The sequence below is a fragment of the Lagopus muta genome, chromosome 24 (assembly GCF_023343835.1).
Source record: "Lagopus muta isolate bLagMut1 chromosome 24, bLagMut1 primary, whole genome shotgun sequence".
NCBI lineage: Eukaryota > Metazoa > Chordata > Aves > Galliformes > Phasianidae > Lagopus > Lagopus muta.
In genome coordinates, this window is record NC_064456.1 from 4,919,773 (window position 1) to 4,940,225 (window position 20,453).

At 59.6% G+C, this 20,453-nt stretch overlaps 2 protein-coding genes across 3 annotated transcripts; both read right to left on the reverse strand.

Moving 5' to 3' along the window:
* Nucleotides 1–664: 664 nt before the first annotated feature.
* Nucleotides 665–14,045, reverse strand: TFEB (transcription factor EB). The gene is given in 10 exon segments (XM_048926194.1): nucleotides 665–2,085; nucleotides 2,087–2,205; nucleotides 2,545–2,692; nucleotides 2,823–2,898; nucleotides 3,204–3,260; nucleotides 3,446–3,566; nucleotides 4,279–4,359; nucleotides 4,432–4,686; nucleotides 4,760–4,998; nucleotides 13,875–14,045. Coding segments are annotated over 9 exon segments (1,356 nt in total). The 5' UTR covers nucleotides 4,955–4,998; nucleotides 13,875–14,045; the 3' UTR covers nucleotides 665–1,781.
* A 1,442-nt stretch (nucleotides 14,046–15,487) lies between these two features.
* Nucleotides 15,488–18,511, reverse strand: PGC (progastricsin). 2 transcript variants are annotated; one of them, XM_048925987.1, is made up of 9 exons: nucleotides 18,438–18,511; nucleotides 17,956–18,109; nucleotides 17,503–17,620; nucleotides 17,285–17,403; nucleotides 16,702–16,901; nucleotides 16,500–16,622; nucleotides 16,230–16,374; nucleotides 15,918–16,016; nucleotides 15,488–15,779 (listed from the first exon to the last, which is right to left on the reverse strand). In XM_048925987.1, exons 1-9 carry the CDS (start codon nucleotides 18,509–18,511, stop codon nucleotides 15,627–15,629), a joined length of 1,185 nt encoding a protein of 394 aa, XP_048781944.1. In that variant the 3' UTR covers nucleotides 15,488–15,626. The 2 variants fall into 2 exon arrangements, with proteins under 2 accessions (XP_048781944.1, XP_048781943.1); XM_048925986.1 differs by having other exon boundaries at nucleotides 17,956–18,472.
* Nucleotides 18,512–20,453: the final 1,942 nt, after the last annotated feature.

The following is a 20,453-nucleotide window of genomic DNA, read 5'->3' on the forward strand; positions in this document are numbered from 1 at the left end:
CAAGGCTCTAATTAACCAGCAGAATGCTAATTGGAGGTCCAGCACCCCAAAATCCAACCCTAGGAGAAATGGGGATGCAGCCCCCAACACGACTGCAGGAGCACAGCTCCGAGTGCCCCCAGGAGAAACAGCCCACACCACGACACTCCAGTATGTCGTAAATAAATATATTTTAATGATTCTTCTTCCATTCCAGTTCATTCTTTTATACATTTCTTTATAAAACAGTAGTAAAATTTCTTTCTTTTTTTTTTTTTTTTAATCAGAGCACAGTGCATTAAAAAATAAAACAAAAAAAAAAAACAACAAACAAAACCTCCAAAAAAGATTTAAAAAATAACAATAATCCACAGCTGCTTGCTCACGCACTGGGAGATGCCCCCAGCAGCAGGAGGGCCTGGCACAACCATCCTGGAGGACATCATCCCGCCCTGGAGGACCCCTGATCCATCCTGGAGGACGCTGTCTCACCCTGGAGGGCCGCTGTCCCATCCTGGAGGAGCTCTGTCTTTGCAGGCACTAACGGCAGTGATGCCCAAAGGCCTCCGGTGAACACACAGGTTGAAACAGCCCCAGCTCCACTGGCCCCTGCCAGCCCTGCTGCCATCTCTGCCCCTTCCCTCCTCTCCCCCCACCCTCCACACTTCCCCCCACCCTCCACACCACACAGGCACCTCTCCCTTGGGAGCTGGCTCACACATCCCTTCCCCACCTCACCCCACTGCTCCCCATCCTCATGGTGGAACAGGGCACACACTGACCCCCACACAGGCTCCTGCTCTCCAACACCCAACCTCCCCCCAGCCCCACAGCGCTGCACCGTGATGGGGCGCTGCAGAGGGCTCCATGCAGCCTTCCCTGGTGCTCCCCTTTGCGCTTCACAGATCAGTGCAGTATTTTTCACTTTTCCCCTTCGCACCCCCAGCTCCCCCCCCTGCTGCCAGGGAAGCAATGACCAACACCTCACAGCCCCACCGGTGAGGCTGGGAGCATGCTGCCAACAGTGGAACAAGAAGTGATGCTCAGGTTTAGCAATGGGCACAGATCCACCCCTGGCACGGCTGCCACGCTGATGCAGGGCAGGACGTCGTCTCTCGGCATGCATGCAAAGAGTCAGCATCAAAACCACATGCTGCTCCTGAGCTGAGAGCATAGTGTGATGTTTCAGGGCAGAGGCACTTCTGTGGGGTGGAGGCTGATGGACACAGTGCTGCTGGACCTCCACGACATCGAAGCGACGAAATTCCATAGGACATCCCCTCCCATGCCCTGGGAATTTGCTTGCTCCACTGGAGCACCGCTTCTCCCCGCTGCCCTGGAGAGGCACTGTCAGGAGGAGCCCCAGCAGGGAGGTGACTCTGTGACAAAGCCATCAGTGGCACTGCAGGGGAATACTGGGAGGGGGCAGCGAGGCAGAGAGCTGTGAGCATCACACCCAGGACGTGGAGCTCCGAGCCCACACAGGGAGCACAGCAGGGACACGGTGGGAGGCGAAGCAGCCGACATCATGCTGCCTGGCTGGAAAAGCTGCAGCCAGGCCAACGCCACGGCAAGCCAAGAAGGTTGGCTCCAGCTCTGGGCAACAAAAAAGCTTGCAAAAGACATGGTGGTACCCGGTGAGCCTTGAAGCGAGACCCCCGTTGCATAGAGAAAATGTACTCCTATGTAGATTCAAGTGCTCAGCAGGACGGGCTCCTCCCCCAGGAGGAAGAGTGCCCCGTGACTTCACTAACCAAACTTGAAGGCCCAGTCCTTGCCCCCAGCGCGGGCGCAGCTCCTCGTCACAGCATGTCTGCGTCCTCCATGCTGAAGCTGCTCCGGCGACTGCTGGCCTTGGAGGCCTCAGGGGACACGGCCGAGAACAGGGGGTCGGAGGCCAAGGGCAGCATGGTGTCCTGCAGCAGCATCAAGTCCAGCTCCTTCTTGGATAGGGAAGGGAAGGAAGCGCTGTGGCCAGGTTCCAGGCTGTCCGGGAAGCCCTGGGAGCCGTCGTCAAAGCTCAGGCTGTGGGTAAAGTCCAGCTGGTGGTAAGGAGACTGCGGCGGTGGAGGCAGCACCGGCTGTGACTCAGGGTCCGGGGGGGGGCAGCATCCCCTCATCTGCACCGGCCTCTTGCTTGACCACCTGCTGAGCCAGCTCAGCCACGTTGACACCTGAGGGCGAGGAGGTGGGCAGCCCGTGCACGCGCGCCTGCATCTCCAGCTCCTGCAACAGAGGACTTGGGTGGGACACGGCACACGGGGACAGAGCATATGGGGATGTGGTGCTTAGGGACACAGCACGCAGGGACACGGTAGGTGGGCATCCATGGAGGCAGCAGGGAAGGAGAAAGGCACAGAAACTGAAGGCAAAAGAGGACAGAGGGGACCGTGAAGCTCATTGGGAAGGAGCCTAAGGAAAAGTCTGGAACACCCCTGCAGAGCAGGACAATGCCCATCCCAGCTGCCTGGTGACCTGTCAGCCTAGAAGAGAGAGCCTGGCACGCTGGACTGAAATGTTTCAGAGGCTGGAGAAAGCAGGAGGGAAGAGCAGAAGGAAACTCACCTGGATGCGGAGTAGCAGCTGCTTGTTTGTCATCTCCAGCCGCCGAGAGTGGTTCTCCAGGTCCCGCGATCTCTGCAGGTCCTTCTGCATCCTCTTGATGTAGTCCACAGAAGCTTTCAGGATCGTCCCTTTGTTCCAGCGCACATCCCTGTGGTGCAGGATGGAAAAAGAGCTTGGCACCTGCAACTGTTTGCTCCCCAAAATAGCATCTCTTGCCACAGGGCGAGGAACACAATGCCCACTGCTATCCCAGCCCCACAGAAACCAGGGATACATACAGGTCATTGGCCTTGGGGATCAGCATCCCCAGCTCCTTGATGCGGTCATTGATGTTAAACCTTCGCCGCCTCTCGACTGCGGGGCGAGAAGAGAGGAGAGCAGTGAGGAGGGGGAGCACCTCGATGCCCTCCAGTCCGGCTCCCACCCCAGTCAGCACCCATCCAACCTTTCCCCCATGCTAAAGGGAACAACAACAGGGTGCCCTCTGCACCATGAGTGCTTTGCAGAGCTGGGAAAGAAGTGGCTATGGGGGTATCTCCCTAGGAGTGAGATGAGATGGGAAGAGGACTCAGCTTGGAGAGAGGAGGAAGGAGGAAGAAGAGTGACGAGGTCAGAGAGGTAACACCATGCCACCCATGGGCGGCCAGCACCCAACTCACTCAGGTTGTGATTGTCTTTCTTCTGGCGCTCCTTTGCCAGGGCTCGGCTCTCAGCATCTGAAATGGAGGCCCACAGTGTCACCCAGAGGGGATGAGGCTGCACCTTGCCCCATCAGCATCCCCCAGAACCATCCTCTGTGCCCACATGGACAGGGTCCTTGCTGCCACTGCAGTTCCCCACCGTGCTCTGGGGTCAGGAACTAAACCTGGTGCTGGGGACATACCCAGCTCTGGGGACGTACCTGTCAGCTCTCTCTTCTGGGTGAGCTCGGCGGGGCAGGAGCTGCTGGTGACACCAACGAGAGAGGCGGTCACTTGGGGGTCCCCACTATAGACATTCATGTGACTGCTGGACATTGGCAGCTGAAAACCAAAGGGACAGGCAGGTAAGTTCCATCCGGGGCCAGGAGACAGACCCAGCTGTGGGATCGGGGTTCAAGCCCAGCTCCTCAGCCTCTTGGACGCAAGTGTGCAGACAAGGCAGCTCTAATTGCCTTCCTCAGCACTTAAAATAGCTATAATCAGAGCAGCAAAGAAAAACAGGACTTCAAAGGGCACAGCTGGTGCCCTCCCACAGCCAGCATCACAAATGGGACAGATGAATCACAGCTGAGGAGGGCCCAGCAGGACAAGGAGGGCCCAGCAGGATGAGCCCCACATCACAGCACTGCTGCTGGACAGCCAGGGCTCTCAGCCAGGGCTGAGACACAGCGAGCAGCAAAGCCCTCCTGACTCCAGACCTCCACTGCACTGCTCTCCTCCTGCCTCTCTAGTATTTTATAAGTGCTGCAAACTGTCATTAAAGAGGAGCAGAAGCTGAAGAACTGGCTCTGGCAGCTGCAGAAGGGAGATTTCCTTCCCAGCCCCCATGTCAATGGGGCCATCCCACTGCTCCCATGAGCAGGTGAGCCTGCTCTGGTGCCTGCTGCCCACTGGCACGATGGCACATGGGGCAGCAGTGCTGAGGGACGTGGGCAGCTCTGTGTGGGCGATTTCCTGCCAGGATGAGAGCAGCCACGAGCTCCAGCACTGCTGCAGGGTCAGGGCTGGAGGACAGCCACCTCCCCGGACTCACCGTGTTGGGCATGTGGACCTCAGGGTTCATATAGCCCAGAACATCGTCCAGGCGCATGATGTCATCGATGACCTCATCAAACTGAAAGGGAAAGGCATCAGGTTGTCAGCAGGCTCCTCTGGGGCGGCTGTGCCCCCAGCAGCCCCTCCTCACCTCCCGCTCAGGGTTGGAGCCGATGTTGAGCATGGCCATGGGGCTGTTGGGCGCGCTGTTGCCCGCCGAGGAGGACAAGACGTGGCCGGGCCGAACGCTGGGGGACGCAGCCGGGGGTGGCTTTGGTGAGTGGCTGGCAGGGCTGACGTGGGCAGCAAACTTGTTCCCATAGGTCTCAGAGAGATACGCCTGAACCTTCTTGTCCCGTGACTTCTGCAGGTGGTAGGTGGTGGGGTTCTCCAGGTAGGACTGCACCTGCGTGGGCAAAACCCGTCAGCAGCCCTGCACCGCCGGGGGGTCCCCGCATCCCACCCCCCCGGCACCATACCTTGAGGACCTCTCCAGGCACGGGCGGTGGGGACTGGTAGTGGATGGGGGTGTTGATGGCGGGGGTGGAGGCCACCGGCATGCGCTGCTGCTGCATGTAGTTCATCATCAGCTGCTGCTGAGCGCGCTCCCGCTCGGCCTCCTGCTGTGCTTGCTGCTTCATCAGCTCCATCCGCAGCCCGATGCGGGACGCCATGGTGCAGCGGGGCGGTGGGACGCAGGCCAGGCACAGAGGTGACCCTGCAAGGAGGGAGGGGGAAATGCTGTGCATCAGGAACAATGGTAGGGAAACTGAGGCGCAGGGAGGGAGCAGGCATGCCTTGTGTGCTCTGCCTGAGCTGCAGGAGCGGCCCCGCATCCGACTTCACTATGTTGGGGCAACAGAGCCTCCAGTCTGCGTGCCGCCATCCGGGCACTGAGCACCGCCTGAATGCGGGTGAGTCAGACTCTAATGACAGACAGCTCTGCCTGCAGCTCCCCGGGCACAGCGAGGGAGGAGGGGACAGGGCACGTGGGGACAGCCTGGAGGAGATGGAGCACGGCGGGTCTTTGAGCCCAAGAAGCTCAGATGAGCATCTGCAGGAGCTCTCTCTGAGCCACCAACACTGAAACACAGCACAAAGCAAGAGCAACAAGCCAGATGCCAGGAGCAGCCCAAATCAGAACAAGAAAGCGAAGGAGGGCTGGGCAGAGAAGGCAGCGTGGTGCCAGGCACTGCATCCAGCAGCACGGGCAAACAACACGGCTTTGTGCAGGGCCGGCACGCGAGCGGGGTGCGGGGACACACAGCACAGCCCTTGTTCCCCTGCACAAAGGGGATGGCGGCCCGGGGAGAGCAGGGGACAGGGCTGCTGGGAAAGGGGACAGCCATGGGGTGAGGGGACAGCTGTGGGACGACCTGTCGGGGGTGTGAAGCGCTGCAAACCACGGTGCCAAGTTGCCACGTGGGGCTCAGATGGGGGCACGGAGCTGCTGTGTGGGACTGGGGCTGTGCAGAGTCCCCATCCCCTCTCGCAGCACACGGAGCACAGCCGGGCAACCAGGCTCTGGTTTACAGCCAGTCAGATCTGGAGGGCTCTGCTGTTTAAATACAATGCGTAATTGCAGACAAAGGGGGCACGGTGGGGACAACACACCAGGGCTTCGGAGAGGCATCTGATACGCAGTGCCACACAATATCCTAAGGGGGAAATTAAATCAAGCCAGCATGGACAGAAATACGATTACATGGATCAAGAGCCAGCTATTGAACGGCAAGAGGAAGGTAATTAATTAGACATGGTGGCCCATCCGAAGGGGGATGGGAGGAGCCTGGGACAGGCATCAGATGGAGCTTCAGAGCAGCAGGATGTGGGATGAGCAGCATCCCTAGGGGCTGGTGGGAGCCAGAGGGGCCACGACGGCCTGCAGTAAACAACACGACGCAGTGGGGACACATCACAGCTCATGCACACGAGGGACACCATAACCCCAAATGCTGACTGCAAGGCAAGAAGGAAGGCCTCAGAGGACAGCCAGGACTTTGGGTAAACCATCCAAACAGCCAGAGCTAGAGGGGTAAAAGCACTGGCCCCAGATAATGGTGTTTTCTGGGATGTGTTAGCACCAGGGGACGGACGGATAGGATTTCAAGGGGAACCTTTGGGATCATCTACCCTTTTCCAAGCAAACAGCTCCACATGGCCCCATGCCCCAGCAAGCTGCATCCTTGGCTAGGAGTGGAGTGACAGCACAGGGAGAGCAGCAGCAGGAAGGTGACCAACAAGTGGCCAGCATCTCGGGCACCTCATTCCCCAAAGTGTGCAGGGAGAGCAGATCTGCCTTGCTCAGAGCACTCTGAGGCTCCCAGGGCGCCTCTCAGAAAATGGGATGCAGGAGGCTGCCATCCATGGCACGGCACTGCCATCCCATAGCACCACCCATCCCATAGCACTGCCCACCCCACAGCATCATCCATCCCATAGCACTGCTCACCCCATGGCACCGCTCCCCCCAACCTGCCGGGCTGTAGGACCCCCCCAGCTGCCCCTTTGCAGGCAGTGGGGGCAGTGGGAGCAAAAAGTGCTCCTTGTCCACCTGTGAAAGCCCTGTATCTGTAGAGAAGGGATGGGGAAGGTGGTCAGAGTGGGGCTCTGCCCCGGCAAGCAATAAGGAGAAGGGTGGGAAATTAGGTCAGGTTTAAAATAACCCATTGGGTTCTGCTTGGCTTCACCCCCCCAGGGCAGCCGGCAGCTTCTGCTTTCACTCTGAATCAGCCCCAGTGGGAGCCCAGAGCAGGAGGGAGACCTTGGGGTGGGACGGGGACCAGGGCAGCACTGCGGGACTGACACTGCCCAGCACCCACCCCAGGGACACCTCCCACCCTGGGGACACATCCTGCCTCAGCTGGACCGTGTCTGGGATTCCTGTTATTGTAGGGATGGGCAGAGCGCATCGCTCACCAAGTGGAGGGCAGAGCTGGAGATGGAAAGGGGCGGTGGGGGGCACAGAGAGCAGGAGGGACGGAGAGACGGCTGAGGGGAAATATGGGGAGGGCTGGGGGGAACACACTGCCCTGCCAGGTGCCAGGTGCACAGAGATGCACCACAGGAGACACAACCTGGGCAGCAAACCCTGCAGAGCCACCCCAGGGGTCTCCTCGAGGGACAAGCAGAGCCCCACAACAACAGCACTGCACCCCAACGCCCGAGCAGGGGCAGCGTGCCTTGGCTCCCGGCCCCAGAAGCAGCATGGCCAGAGCAGGGGGATTTCTCTCCCTTCCCAGCACCTCCAGCACGCTGCAGCAACACGGTTATTTCTGGCCCTTCCTCTCTTCTCCTCCAGGGGTGTTATTTCAGCAGCCTGCCCCTCCCTCACCCCGGCAGCACTCAGCAATCACTGCGGCCGGAGCTGCCCGGCCACACCGACCCTGCGGCACTGTGCACGGCCCCAGCGCTGCCCTTTGGCCCCTCAGCGGCCGCAGACAACAGCTGATAAAGGAGCCGGCATCGGCTGCTCAGCAACTGCTGTGTGCTCGGCCGTGCCACCCCGGTGCTGCTCTACAACACACGCAGGGACAGGCAGCCAGGTGCACCCTGCTCCCACTGCCACCGCTGCCTCATCCCCAAGCGCACCTCTGGGCTCAGGAGTGCCTGGATGGCAAAGTGAAGCAGCTTAAGAAGCGGGGATTAAAAATAAAATGTGCCACAGGGCAGCTTTCAGATGCAGCCCCTGGAAGGATCACGCTGCCCTCTGCAGCAAAGCAGCACCCACACTGCCAGCAGTGCACGCAGCAAGCACGGCATCTCTTCCTCAGCAGAAACGTGGAAGAGCAGAGGGAGCAACGCTGCACTGCTGCACCCCTCTGCCTCAGCGCAGAGCCCGGCACGCAGGCAGCCCCGACCCCAGGCAGTCAGGGAAGTGAGCAACCCCCAGCCCCAATGCTGCTCCACTGACAAGCACGAGTGCTGAGAAAAGGAAATGGAGAAGGAAGAAGTGAAAGCAGCTCTGCTCCTTGCTGCGGGTGCCCGCCGAGATTTCCTTCCTGGTTCTGATTTTTCAACGTGTTGGTGTGGGGCAGACGTGGGGGCAGAGGGCACGAAACCCCCCTAAATGCCCCAGCCCGGCCCCATGGCAGCACTGCGGGTGATGTGGGGGGGCACAGCGCCGCTCGGCCCCCACTGGGATGCGCTCCTGCAGCACCAGGCGCTCCCTGCTCCCACCCCACGGCTTTGCTCCAGCCTTGTTCTGGGTGCAGAGTGGCAATGACGGCACCCAGCCGACCCCACACCTGCACAGCCGTCAGGGCCAGGCGGGAAGGGGAAAGCATTACCTGGGTAGGGGGCGATGGGGAGGTTTAGGGGGTCTCCGGACACCAGGACTGGCCGGTCACAGCTGCTCCGCGCTCCTCCCTGCCCTGCCCGGCTCCGTGGTTCCTCATTTTTAGGACCCCGCTTTTAATGTGACAGCAGCGCGGGCGGAGGAAGTTGCAAAAAAGGCCCCGGAGCCGCTCGCTGTGCTCACTGCCGTGCTGCAGTCAGCAACACCAGCAGGGCAGAGAGGGACAAAAATAGACGCCGCCACTGCCGCCCGCTGTTGGCTCTGCCCCACGCAGCCCCTCGGGTGACATCCCCTCCTGCAAGCACGGGCGCAGGGACAGACGCTGCCTCTGTCCTCTGAGGGATTGGCACTGGGGGTCCCCCTCCCACCGATCACTGCACCAGGACGGCCATGCTGCCTCCAGCCAGCACGGCCCTGACAAAGCTGGAGGTCGACAAGGACGCATGGGTGATGCCCCACATCCCCTCCTTCTACAAAGCCTCCTGGCACCACCTCCCCTTTGTGCTGACAGCACCCATAGGGCTGCATTCCACCAGGCGACCAGCTGCAGCTCCAGCATCCCCATCAACCCTGTGGGATGCTGCACACACACCTCCCTGCAGCCCCACGGGCGAGCCCCCAGGGAGACCGTGCCACCTCCATGCCACGCTGCCAGCAATGCAGGCTGGCACCTGGCAGCTGCCATACAGCTGGGAATGGCCCGCTGCCTCCCCTCACCCCAGCTTGGCTGTGTGGCTGCTGTTGGGTCAGGTGACACTGGCACCTGGTGGGAGGAAGGTCAGGGCCCTTCGTCTTCATCAGCACATGGAGGAGCACGGCTCTGCTCTGTGCACTGCACGTCCTGGGATGGGGTCTGGAGGTGAGCGTGGCACTCTCCATCCTTAGAGACACCCGGTGCTCAAAACACCCTCAGCCCTAAGCACACTGATCCAGCACCAACACAGCTCCGCTCGAGGCTGAACCAAAGGTCCCGTGCCCACCCAGCCCTCGAGGTTGAGGGTGGGAGGTAAGAAGGGGGAGCAGCGCCGTTCCCAGAGCACAGCAGTGCCCTCGGAGATGGAGCAGCAGGTGGACGGCGGAGCCCCAGCCCCAGCATGCAGCCCTGAAAGGGAGAAGGCGAAGGGGGGAACTTGGCACATCGCACCCGGAGTCAGTTGACAACACCAGTGAGCAACTGAGTCACCAGCACTGTTTTTAGCCCCGGCATTTCAGCAATGTGGACCACGGCGCTGTTAACAGGCGCGTGGGTCAGAGGCCAAATGTTTTCCCTTCCATGCGTTAAATGCTGCTCTTGGAAGCAGCCCAGATATTTAGTGCAGTAAAAACATTAACGGAGCTGTGGGTGACAGCGGCACTCCAGGAGCCCTCACCCCAGCGAGGAGCTGTTGGGGACCAAAAAGCATCAGTGTTTGAGCCAGGGCTGCACATCTCTCATCACAGCAAGGCTGAGGTGGCACCAAGGGCACCCACAGGAGCTGCGTTCCCACCGGTACATGCAGTTAACTTCTATGGGGTTCATAACGCCCCGCTCCTTCACCCCAAAAGGTGCGAGGCGGCACCAGACAGTGGCTGGCACAACAGGACGGTGGTTGGCACAATGGAACCATCCCTGCGGGCGCCGCTGGGACCTCACCGCTGCCTCCAGAGCAGAGCCAAAGCTGCAGGAGTGCAGCACTGATTGAAACATCACTGTCCGACTGACCGCCGCGGGAATTCACAGCCCGCCCGCGCACAGCCCGAGCCGACAAGTTCCTGCCCTCCCCTCCCATCCCATCCAAGCAGGGAGGCAATTAAAAATGAAAGCATTAACGGGCAGAAGGACGTTCCTAGGGGGAAGACGAGCCAACAGCAGTGCCTGGCACCACCTGGGCTGAGTGATCCATCCGCAGCGGAGAGGGGAGAATGGCGTGACCTTGGGGAGGCCCTGGAGTGGGGGGAGGACAAGGAGGAACTGGGCTCCAAAAAGCAGAGCGGAGCCCATCCTGGGGGACCCCAACCAACCGCAGGGTGCTGCTGCCTTGGGGTTACTTGGCAAAGTGCATCGATAAGCAATAAGGGAACCTGGCAGCACAGCGCTGTCCTCAGCTCCACACCTCGGGGTGCACGCAGAGCGGACATGACCCGCCACCTCCCCAAACCCCACATTGCAGGGCTGCCCCGAGCCACCGCAGTGCTGGGAAAGGGGTGACCACACTTCAGTGCCCCCCGGGCACTGCCAGCCCACCCCCAACCCCAGCCCTTCCCACCCCCCCCCCCGGCTCCCAGGAGGAACATTTATAAATACGCCACGTCCCGCCTGGAGCCGCGTCCCGGAGCCTCATGTAACCAAACCGGCCACCCCACGCCACGGCCGCCCCAGCCCAGAGCTGCAGCTGTTCTCCAGCCCCAGCAATAAACACGACAGGGACAGGCTGTGCCATGTCCTGCCCAGGGCCCGGGGCTCTCCCTGACACCAGCCCCACTCACAGCCGCTCACCGCAGCAGGGATGTGGGTCCCACGTGCTCTGCGAAGGTCACGCGCGGAGCCCCGCTGTGAAGGCAGCCCCGTCCTGCAGCAGTTTCTCAGCCCCACACCACGGTCACACCGGTTTGGGCACGGAGCAGCTGAGAGGCGCTGCCCCAGCAGGCTGGGTTTATCCAGGTGAAATCTTCGCCTGCAGCGGGAGCTGGGAGCTGCAGCCCGTGGCCTGGAGCGGGGAGCAGAACAGTGCCAGCTGTGTTGGGTGCTGCCAGGACCAACCTGACGCCACGCTGTGAGCCATAAGCAGGGCACGCAGCCCAATGCACTCTCCTCACCCTGTGCCATTCCTCCTCGGTCTGTGTCAAAGCCACCATCCCCTGCAGACAGCCCATCCCGGAGCATCCGACATCAGGAACAGCTCCTGCTCCCGGGGCCCCCGCTCCCATCCTGCTCCCACCGCCCGGCTGTGCATTCTGGCACCCGAGAGGCAGCACAGCAGCTGCACAAACTGCACCTGAGGCTCAGCCCTGCGCCAAGAGGGGAATTTACAACCAAGGTGTCCCCAGCACAGCGCTGCGAAGGGATGGGGAGAGGAGCAGGGCAAGAGAGAGGGCACAGCCAGCAGGAAGCGCTTCTTCACTGCCTTCAGCTCCACAGCTGTTCATGCAAGAAGTAAATCACTTTCATTAATGTCATGCATGCAGTAAGGAAGGCAAAAAAGGGCGACGTCAGGGCCTTTCAGGTTTATCCAGTGAGAAAGTTGCACTGATTTAACTACAAGAGATCCCAGGCTGTGGGACGTGGGGAGGGACAACACCCCAGTGAGTGGGGCTCGGGACCAGGTGGCACAGCGAAGGCTGTTGGACCAGTGAGGGGATGCAGACGTGTCTCCTACAGCTGCTGCTGGATGCCCCGTGCCAGGATGCACACTGCCAGCCCCCAAAGCAAACAGAGCGGGGGACAATGCAGCCACTACAGGTCAGCATCACAGCACCACAACCACAGGGCTCCCCAGGGGACAATACCCACATGAGGACAGAGATGCACACACCAAGACCACCGAGAGCTATGGGGCGGGCGCTGCTACCTGCAGTGCACCTGTATTTTTGGGGGGTGCATCCCCACCGTGCCCTCCCCAGCCCCGGAGGTGCCCTGCTGTGATGTGTCACTGCTCTGCATGCCTGAGATCCCCCCTCTGCGCTGAGAGCATCGCGGAAACCTCAGCACAGCAGAGGACACGGGCCAGCAGCTCACAGCACAGAAAGGAAAGAACACAGTGGCAGTGCAACCGTGCCCCAAAACACCCGGATATGGGGTCACCCCACCCCGACCCCACCCCAAGCAGTTTCCTCCTGATAAGGGCGGGAGGTGATGGCGGCATCCCTCTGAAAACAGCGGGGTCAGCACGTGCTGCTCACTGCCACACGGTGCTCCGAGCCCCACTGCACAACCCTGCAGGGTGCCCCCCGAGTTCTATGCAGAGCCCCACCCCACAGAGCTCAGCGCAGCCCCCCCCCCCAGAGATCAGCACATTGGGTCTCCTCCCCCATCCCCAAGCTCAGCACAATGCGTGTCCCCCCCATAGCTCAGCATAGGGTCCCACTCCCAGAACTCCACATAGTTTGTCCCCTCCATGGCTCAGCACAGTATGCCACTCCCCAGTATCTCAGCACAGGGTCCATCTCCCCATTACAGTTCAGCACAAGGTGACCCCCCCAGGACTCAGCACTGTGAGCCCCCCCTCCCAAAGCTCAGCATAGGGTCCCATCCCCCCCATAGCTCAGCACAGGGTCCCCCCCAGAACTCAATACAGCATGCGTCCCCCCCGGGAGCTCAGCACAGCGTGTCCCATTCCTCACAACTCAGCTCATTGCCCCCCCCGGAGCTGAGCACTGTGTTTCCCAGTTCAGTTCGTGCTCCCCCCTCCCCCCACCTCCAAACAGCGCGGCCCCGCAGCGGAGCAGCCGTGGCAGGGGAGAGCGAAACGAGGGGGGCGAAAGGGGGGGCGTGGGGGGGAACCCTCCCAAAAAAATCCTCCGTGCAAACAGCCCGTTTCCCAGGGCAGGAACGGCGCCCCGCAGCGCTTCCCGCAGCCCCGCCCGTCCGGCCCCGCACGGCGTTATTTAAGCATGTCGGTACAGCGCGACAATAACCGCCACACTTTCGCCTTTTTTCTTCATTTTTTTGTTTTTAAACAGAGAAAATTCCCCCCCCTCCCCCCCCCTCCTGACTCAGCGGCGCTGTCGCAATCCTTCCCACTCCGCAATTCACCCGCGAATACAGCGGAGGGGACCGCAGCCCCCTGTGCGTGCGTACCCCCCCACCCCCCATAAAGCGCTGTGACCCCGGGGGGGGCCGCCCTCTGCCCCCCCCCCCCCCCCCCCCCCCCATCATCCCGGGAGGGGTTCGACCCCCATAACTGCGAGCGGTCCCGTGAGAGGGGGCACCGCGGGCCGAGCATCTGTGCCTCAGTTTCCCTATGTGTGTGTATGGGGGGGGGGTGGGCAAGGGACACCGCCGTGCACGGAGCGCAACCGCTTCCCCCTTCACCCCCCATTAAAAATAAAGCGGTGGTGCGGCCCCGCGAGAGCGTTATGGAAACGGCGCTGCTCCCCGTTGTTATTTAAAGAGAAGGAGGAAAAAGGAGGGGGGAGGGAGGGGGGGAGGTGAAAAATAAGCATGAAAAATAAACACTCTGTCTCTCTATGTATATACATATATATATACATATATAAGCAAACCGAGAGGAAACAAACCAGCACAAGTTCGCTCCAGTGCCGGGAAGCACAGCCCGCCCCCCATCGCCCCCCTCCCGCTCCCCAGCCCCGCAACTCACCCCGCGGCTGCGGGCGGAGGGAACGCGGAACCCCGCGGGGCGGCAGCGCGGGGAGGCCCGGCCCGGCTCTGCTCGGCTCTGCTCGGCTCTGCCCGGCCCGGCCCGGTTCCACTGCCGGCCGCGGCCTCCGCTGCTCCCGTGCCAAAGGAGGGCAGCACTGCCCGCCCGGCCCGGCTCAGCACGGCCCGCACCGCAGCACGCCGGGATCTGTAGTCCGGAGCGGGGCAGCGCTGCCTGCCGGGACTTGGAGTCCCCGCCTCGGCCACAGCGGCGGCGTTCCGTGCGTGATTTCCTGCCGAACGTCGGGTTTCCAGGCGCTGCTTGCACCAGGGTTGTGCAGCTCCTTGCAAAGTGCCGTGCGTTTCCTTACGCCAGCTCTTTGCCCCAGGGTTGTGCAGCTCTTTCCATCAGGGTTGTGCAGCTCTTTCCATCAGGGTTGTGCAGCTCTTTGCACAGTACCGTGCAGCTCCCTGCACAGGGATTGCTCAGCTCCTTGCACTGCTTCTTATTGCTTACCGGGGGTCAGCTGTGAGACACAGAGGAACAGCAGTGTGTCCCTGCCTGAGGCTCGGGGCCGTTTGGGACCCTCGGGGAGGAGATGCCCCAACACTGCAGAGCTTCAGTGTGAGATGAGCTGTGCAGGTGCTCTGCAGCAGGGAGCAGGGACCTCCCAGGGCTGCCAGCACCTCCCAACCCACAGCCAGGAGTTCCCTGGGCATAGACCAGTTTGCAAGGAGCAGATTGAAGGGGAGGTGACACACTACAGCAGCTGGTCACCATCCGACCAGGACATGGGTGTTGGACCAAAGGTGATGGGACCCTTTGGTGCTGCATCCCCTGTGCATCCCTTGCATGAAGGTTCTGACCTCTCCCAGCCCACAGCACACAAAATATTGCATCCAATTCCCGCTGCACTGCTGGCATGAACCAGTTTTTAGCTGCCCAATTGCAACCACTCGACCATCTCTAAAAGAAAAAAAGGCCCTTTGATTCACTGCAGCTCCAAATCACACCAGGGATGCTCAGGTCGTGCATTTGGTGCATTAGAGATGCGTTCCTGTGGTGATGGTCCCCACGTCCCCAGCCTGGAATAGTGGTGCACAATTATTCCTTCTTTTGGGGATGAGGCAGGAGGGGCTGTGCTGCTCCCCCAGAGCTCTGTGCTGTGTTGCAGGGAGCAATGCCCAACCCCCTCCTGCTCTGCCTGATCCCCGCATTGCTGCGCTAGGGCTGCACCAATATTTTTGCACAAGGCATGGAGGCGCTGGTGTCCTTTCTCAGGTGAGATGACAGAGCTACTGAGAGACCTGAGAAGGAGCCCCAGTCATAAAGAGCTTCTAACAAACCACGCTTAGGGCTCCTGTGCTGTGGGATCTGCCCGCTCCCCGGGAGCAGAGATGGCTTTTGGGGAACCCCTCAGGGAATTCCTCTCCCCAGAGCTGTGCTTGGGGTGTAACAGCAACACCACGGGTATCTGAGGCCCCTCAAGCAGGGGCTGGATGGTGGGACCCCTTGCAGCAGGAGGGGCTGAGGCACGCAAGCCGTCAGCCTGTGCTCTGCCACCACCGAACAAATTCAGCTCAGAGAGCGTTGAGGCTCTGCAGTTTATTTGCAACAGGAGACTGAGAGCACAGCCTTACACAGAAACCTCGGAGAGACAGAGAGCACGTAGAGGAATGTAAAGGCCCATAGGAAACCCACAGCAAGGCTCGCTCAGAGCAGGAGGGGGCTGCATTTTGCTGCCCCACTCTTCTACACCGACTTGGCAAAGCCGATGCGGTTGTACGCCATGTCGAAGATGGTGTAATACTCCTTGAGGAAGACGTCGCCCAGAATCCAGAGCGGCTGCCCGTTCTGGGATGGCAGGTAGGTGACTTCGATCCCAACGGTGCAGTACCCATCGTTCTGTAAGGGGAAATAATGGGGAGTCAGAGCCTGGGGAAGCACCCGGACCCCGCAGCTGTGCAGGGAGGAGAGCATCGCTGTTCACCAGGAGCACCAGGTCTCTGCTGGACCCCTGGGACCTGGGAGGACAATACGTACATTGAGGACGTAGGCAGAGGGGGTCAGCGGGAGCTGCACCCCATTGATGATGAAGGAGATGGTAGGCAAGCTGTGGATCATACTGCAGTCAACTGCGTACTGTGGAGAGAGGGTGATGGGGAGATTATGGCTGGAGCAGCACAGGGAGCAGCACTGGCTGTGAGGCACAACACTTCCCAAGGCCCAGCTGTGCCCCTGCTTCACACACAGCACTGCGCCCTGCAGACACCATCTGAGTTTTGCAGGATTTGTCCAAACCCAGGGCTTGTGGCTCAATTACAAACCCCACCCTGACCCAAACACCTTCCTTACCCCATAGCTGGTCTCCTGGGCCCCCACAGCCTTCAGGAATCTGCTCAGGTACTGCGCGGGCACAGTGAGCAGGAACGTCCCTGTGTCCACGATGGCCTGGCAGCCCTGGCTGCACCAACCCATCGCCGACTGTCCAATAGCAAACCTGAGTACAGAAAGGTGGTGGACATCACTCTGAGCCCCCACCGGGCACAGAACCCACCTTGTCCAGGTCTTGGAGGCCAGAACCTGAGGCTGCACACAGCTCCGTCAGGGATGGATGCAACTCACTCATTGATCGACACCTGCCAGTAAAGCTCCTCGGTCACCGGCGCCCACACGATGTCCCCAGTGAACAGCTGAGAGTCCACTCCTCCCAGCACGAGCTCTCCTCCATAGTTGTAGGTGGGATTGCTGCAAGAACAACGCAGTTAGAGCAGCAAGGAACCTGCGTGGGGACAGCCAGAGGGACAGAAATGCAGGTGGGCTTTACCGAGAGAAGTAGAAGCTGAAGATGGGCTGCTTGAGCTGGTGCTGCTGCAGCATGCCCTGCAGGGGGGTGGGCGTCCCTCCAACCGCGAGCGCAGGGTAAGCCATCCCCATGATCCCATCAAATTGGGCGTAGTAGAACGGCTGGGTGGGCTCATCCCGACTTAGCCCAAACTCCTGGTTTCTGACTGAGATGGTCTGGATCTGGAGGGAGAGGGAGCGCCGCGTCAGCCTGTGCACTCGTGCAAAGAGTGCAAAGCCCAGGAAGGTAAAATCGAAGAGTGCTCAATAGAACGGTGCAAACCCAAAGATTGCAAACAGACAGTGCAAAGCCAAAGAGTGCAAAAGCAGAGTGCAAAGCCAAAGAGCACCCTACAAGGTTGTAGCTGGTGAAAACATCCCTGGACGCCTGGCAAAACAATGGGCAGTCATGCAAACAAAGCAAAAAATCCAGCTGGGTAACTGAAGGGAGCTATAATCACTTTGTATAGCTTCTGCCCATCTCAGGACCTGGTTTGTGCCATGCTATGTGCATAAGAGATATGCAGATCGCTGCCCCCAGCCCGTCCCCCCGGCGGCACACCCACCCGCAGTGTGTCGTAGCCCAGCACCACTGTCAGCGTCCCACTGCCGTAGGACAGCGTAACTTTCTGCCCGTTGTTGATGAAAGTGGAGGATGCGCTGGGTTTGAACTTGGCGTGGTTTCCTGCGGGAGAGACGAAGCAACAGAGCTGCTGGGGGTGCTGTTGCTGTGGGGCTCATCGCCGCTCGGGGGACAGATGGCGACGGGCTGCGGGACACCCACCGCATGCCGGCGTGTTGCAGAGCGTGGAGGGCACCCACAGGTTGGAGGAGCCGGTGTCGAAGAGCACCAGGAAGTTCTGCGGGGGGGTCCCGATGCTGATCTCCCCGAAGTAGGAGGACTGCGGACAGAGGTGGGTTACGTCATGGGACGGGGCTCAGCTCCGCCTCCCCACCGTGCGCCACGTCCCGGCGCCTTGCGGCAGCGCTGCGGATCCCCTCAATCTTACAGCGATAAGATAGGAAAGGGGCTGAGCGGCCTCCTCCCAGATGAAGTGCTATTAGGCATTTCTGGTGTCCCATATAGAAAACCACAGCTTTTCAGGCAGCTGGGGGAAAGCTTTGCTAAACTCTGACCCAAGAGCTTAAAAAAAGTCTGTTCCACTCTCGGAGGCTCAGGGCAAACAGATCGCTCTGACAGCAGGAGGGGGGCAGGGGGAGCAGTGAGAGAACTCACATCCAGGTGGGAGGTCATCGGCTCGTACACAACGTTGTTCTTGCTGAAGTTATATTTCTTAACTGGATCGTGCTTAATTTTCTTCAGGTATTCCTCCAGCACTCCTGCCTCCCTCATTTTCTCCCGTATGGACTTGCCTTTCTTCAACTTGATCCTGCGCAGAGGGGGTGGAGGGGAGAAAAACAAAAAGCAAACCAAAGAAAGCAGGAAATGAGGTGATTTGGGAATTTTCAGATGTCCTCTCCTTTGGGTTTCCTTGCATCTTGCCGTGCTGCGAGCCATCTGCACAGCATCTCTGGGCCGAGGGCAAAGCCCGGGCTGCCGCTGGCGTGGCTACGATGGGTTCTGGAGATGCACGTGGCCAGGTGCACCGAGAACCACATCCCCGAGCAGTGCTCAGGTGCAGCACACACATGTGATGAACGCAGCCGGCCTCTGCTCCCCGAGCTCCCCCCAGCCCTGTGCTGCTCCAGCACACCCACCTCACCAGCCCCTCTGTGAGCTGCAGGCACAGCACGGCCAGCACGAGGCACTTCATGGTGCGGCCGGTGGCCATGGTGCACCCGTCTGGAGAGCGCAGCAGCAGGCTGAGCCGCCTGGCCTGGCTGCCTTTATACTGGCACGCACTGACCGCCTTATCTGCGTGCCTCTGTTTTCCATTACCGCCGAGTGTAACCCTGGCTTGAAGGGTTTCTTTGTATTTTGGACCACGAGGAACTTGAGAAGTTTTTGTCATTAGTGGGGCACCCGGATGGGAACAGAGCACCTCGCACCTTCCACAGCCAAATCAAAGTGCGGCCACTCGATAAGGGCCGCCCTTATCACAGCGGGGAGAGGAGTTATCGCTCTGCCAGCACGCTGCACGGCTATCTGGATCCTTCCAAATCGCTTCAACCTTTCCCAAAACAAAGGCTCTCACAGCTCACGGTGCAGGATGGAAACTGGCTTGCAGGAAGACCCAGCGCCGTGAGGACGTTGAGGCCTGAAGGAGAAATGGGCGCTGAGGCTGAGACTAAAAAACCCTTCCATACTTTGCTTGGTGCCATTGCTGCAGACGTGCCTGCAGCGCCTGCCCAGCAGCCATTCATAGACGGCCTGGGGTCAGAAGGGAAGATCCCTGAGTTCCAACCCCCGGCCCACCCCACAGCACCCTGCACACCATGGGGGTTCATTGCTGCCCCCAGTAGCTGCTGTCTACCCAGCACCGCTGTCACTGCACTCATCCCACACTGCAGCTTTGCACATCTTGTGCTCCCTTGGGAGCGCCAGGTAGTGTGTGTCCTTTGCTGGATACTGAGTATAATAAAGCAATTATCTTGTTTGCTAGCAGGATTGATAGAAAGATCAACTTATTAAGATTGGATAAAAGGCAAATTCTGGCTGAAAGCAAAGAACAGTTATCAAAACGTCAACATACCGCGTGTTATCTGCAGGTCCCCAGGGGACTCAGGCTTGCCAAAAGACAAAGGAATTAGATGCCCTCTACAGCACATGCAAACATGCTACTTTTGTTTCCTTTTGACCCCTCAAAAGTTAAACAGCATCTGTTTGCTAAGTCTTAGTCCAACAGGAAATGGGGAATTCCACTCTCTGCCATCAGAGATGGCGCATCCTTGTAGGGGCAGAGCTCACCTGCACTGCTGGGCATGGGCACGTGTTGGGGCTGGGCTCTGGGCACGTCCTGCTGCTCCTGTTGCACCAACAGACCGAGCAGCTCTCAGGAGAGCACTGCACCAGGCTGCAAACGGCTCTGGAGTCCAGCCTCTGCATTCCCAAAGAGCAGAGGCATTCCCAAAGACATCGCAGTCACCTCTGACTTCTTGGTCTGCTCTAGGCTTTTCCTACCTGTGGCAAAAAGCACGGAGAGGTGACTGGTCCCAGTACCAGGGCAGCCGGCCACCCCCTCTGCTGGACCTGTTGGACACAAGATACTGTGATATAACCTCAGCAAATGGGAGCACGGAACAAAGGGAGCGTGAGCACAGGGCAGCTCAAACAAGCACCGTGCCAGCTGGAACCTCTCCCGAAGGCGCAGACCTCCACCTCCCAGACACCGAGCGGAGATCTGGGCAAAGCCCGCCTTCCACATCCCATGGGCTTGTGCTGGGAAACGTGTAGCCAGAGAGGGCAGAGATATCAGACCTGTGGAATGAGGAACGATGGAGCATTTGGAGCCTGAGATGTTTGCCTAGCACCTGGCTGCTTCCAAGCATTATTTTAGCTGCACAACAGCCTTGTGTGTGGTTGGATGTTGAGTTTGCTCCTGCCGTAAATGGACTACCTGCAGCAAGCCTGGCTGTGTCCTCTGCTCTTACCCCCTCACTTTTATTATGTAGGTATTATGAAGAGGTAATATTTTCAGCTTCATTCGGTTTCATTTGTACCAAAAAAAAAAAAAAAAAAAAGAAAAAAAAAAAAGGAACATAAGGACTGTGAAATAAAAAAACAGACTAGATATGCTTAACGTTATTTTCACTGCTTTTATTTCTTCACAGTAT

Coding starts and splice junctions, on each gene's coding strand:
- PGC (XM_048925986.1), bottom strand. CDS start 18,237: ATGGCTCGCAGCACGGCAAGATGCAAGGAAACCCAAAGGAGAGGACAT. Junction 16,623..16,701: donor TTCAGCTTCTACTTCTCTCG/GTAAAGCCCACC, acceptor TTGTTCTTGCAG/CAATCCCACCTACAACTATG. Junction 16,017..16,229: donor CCCAGGAGACCAGCTATGGG/GTAAGGAAGGTG, acceptor CTCTCTCCACAG/TACGCAGTTGACTGCAGTAT.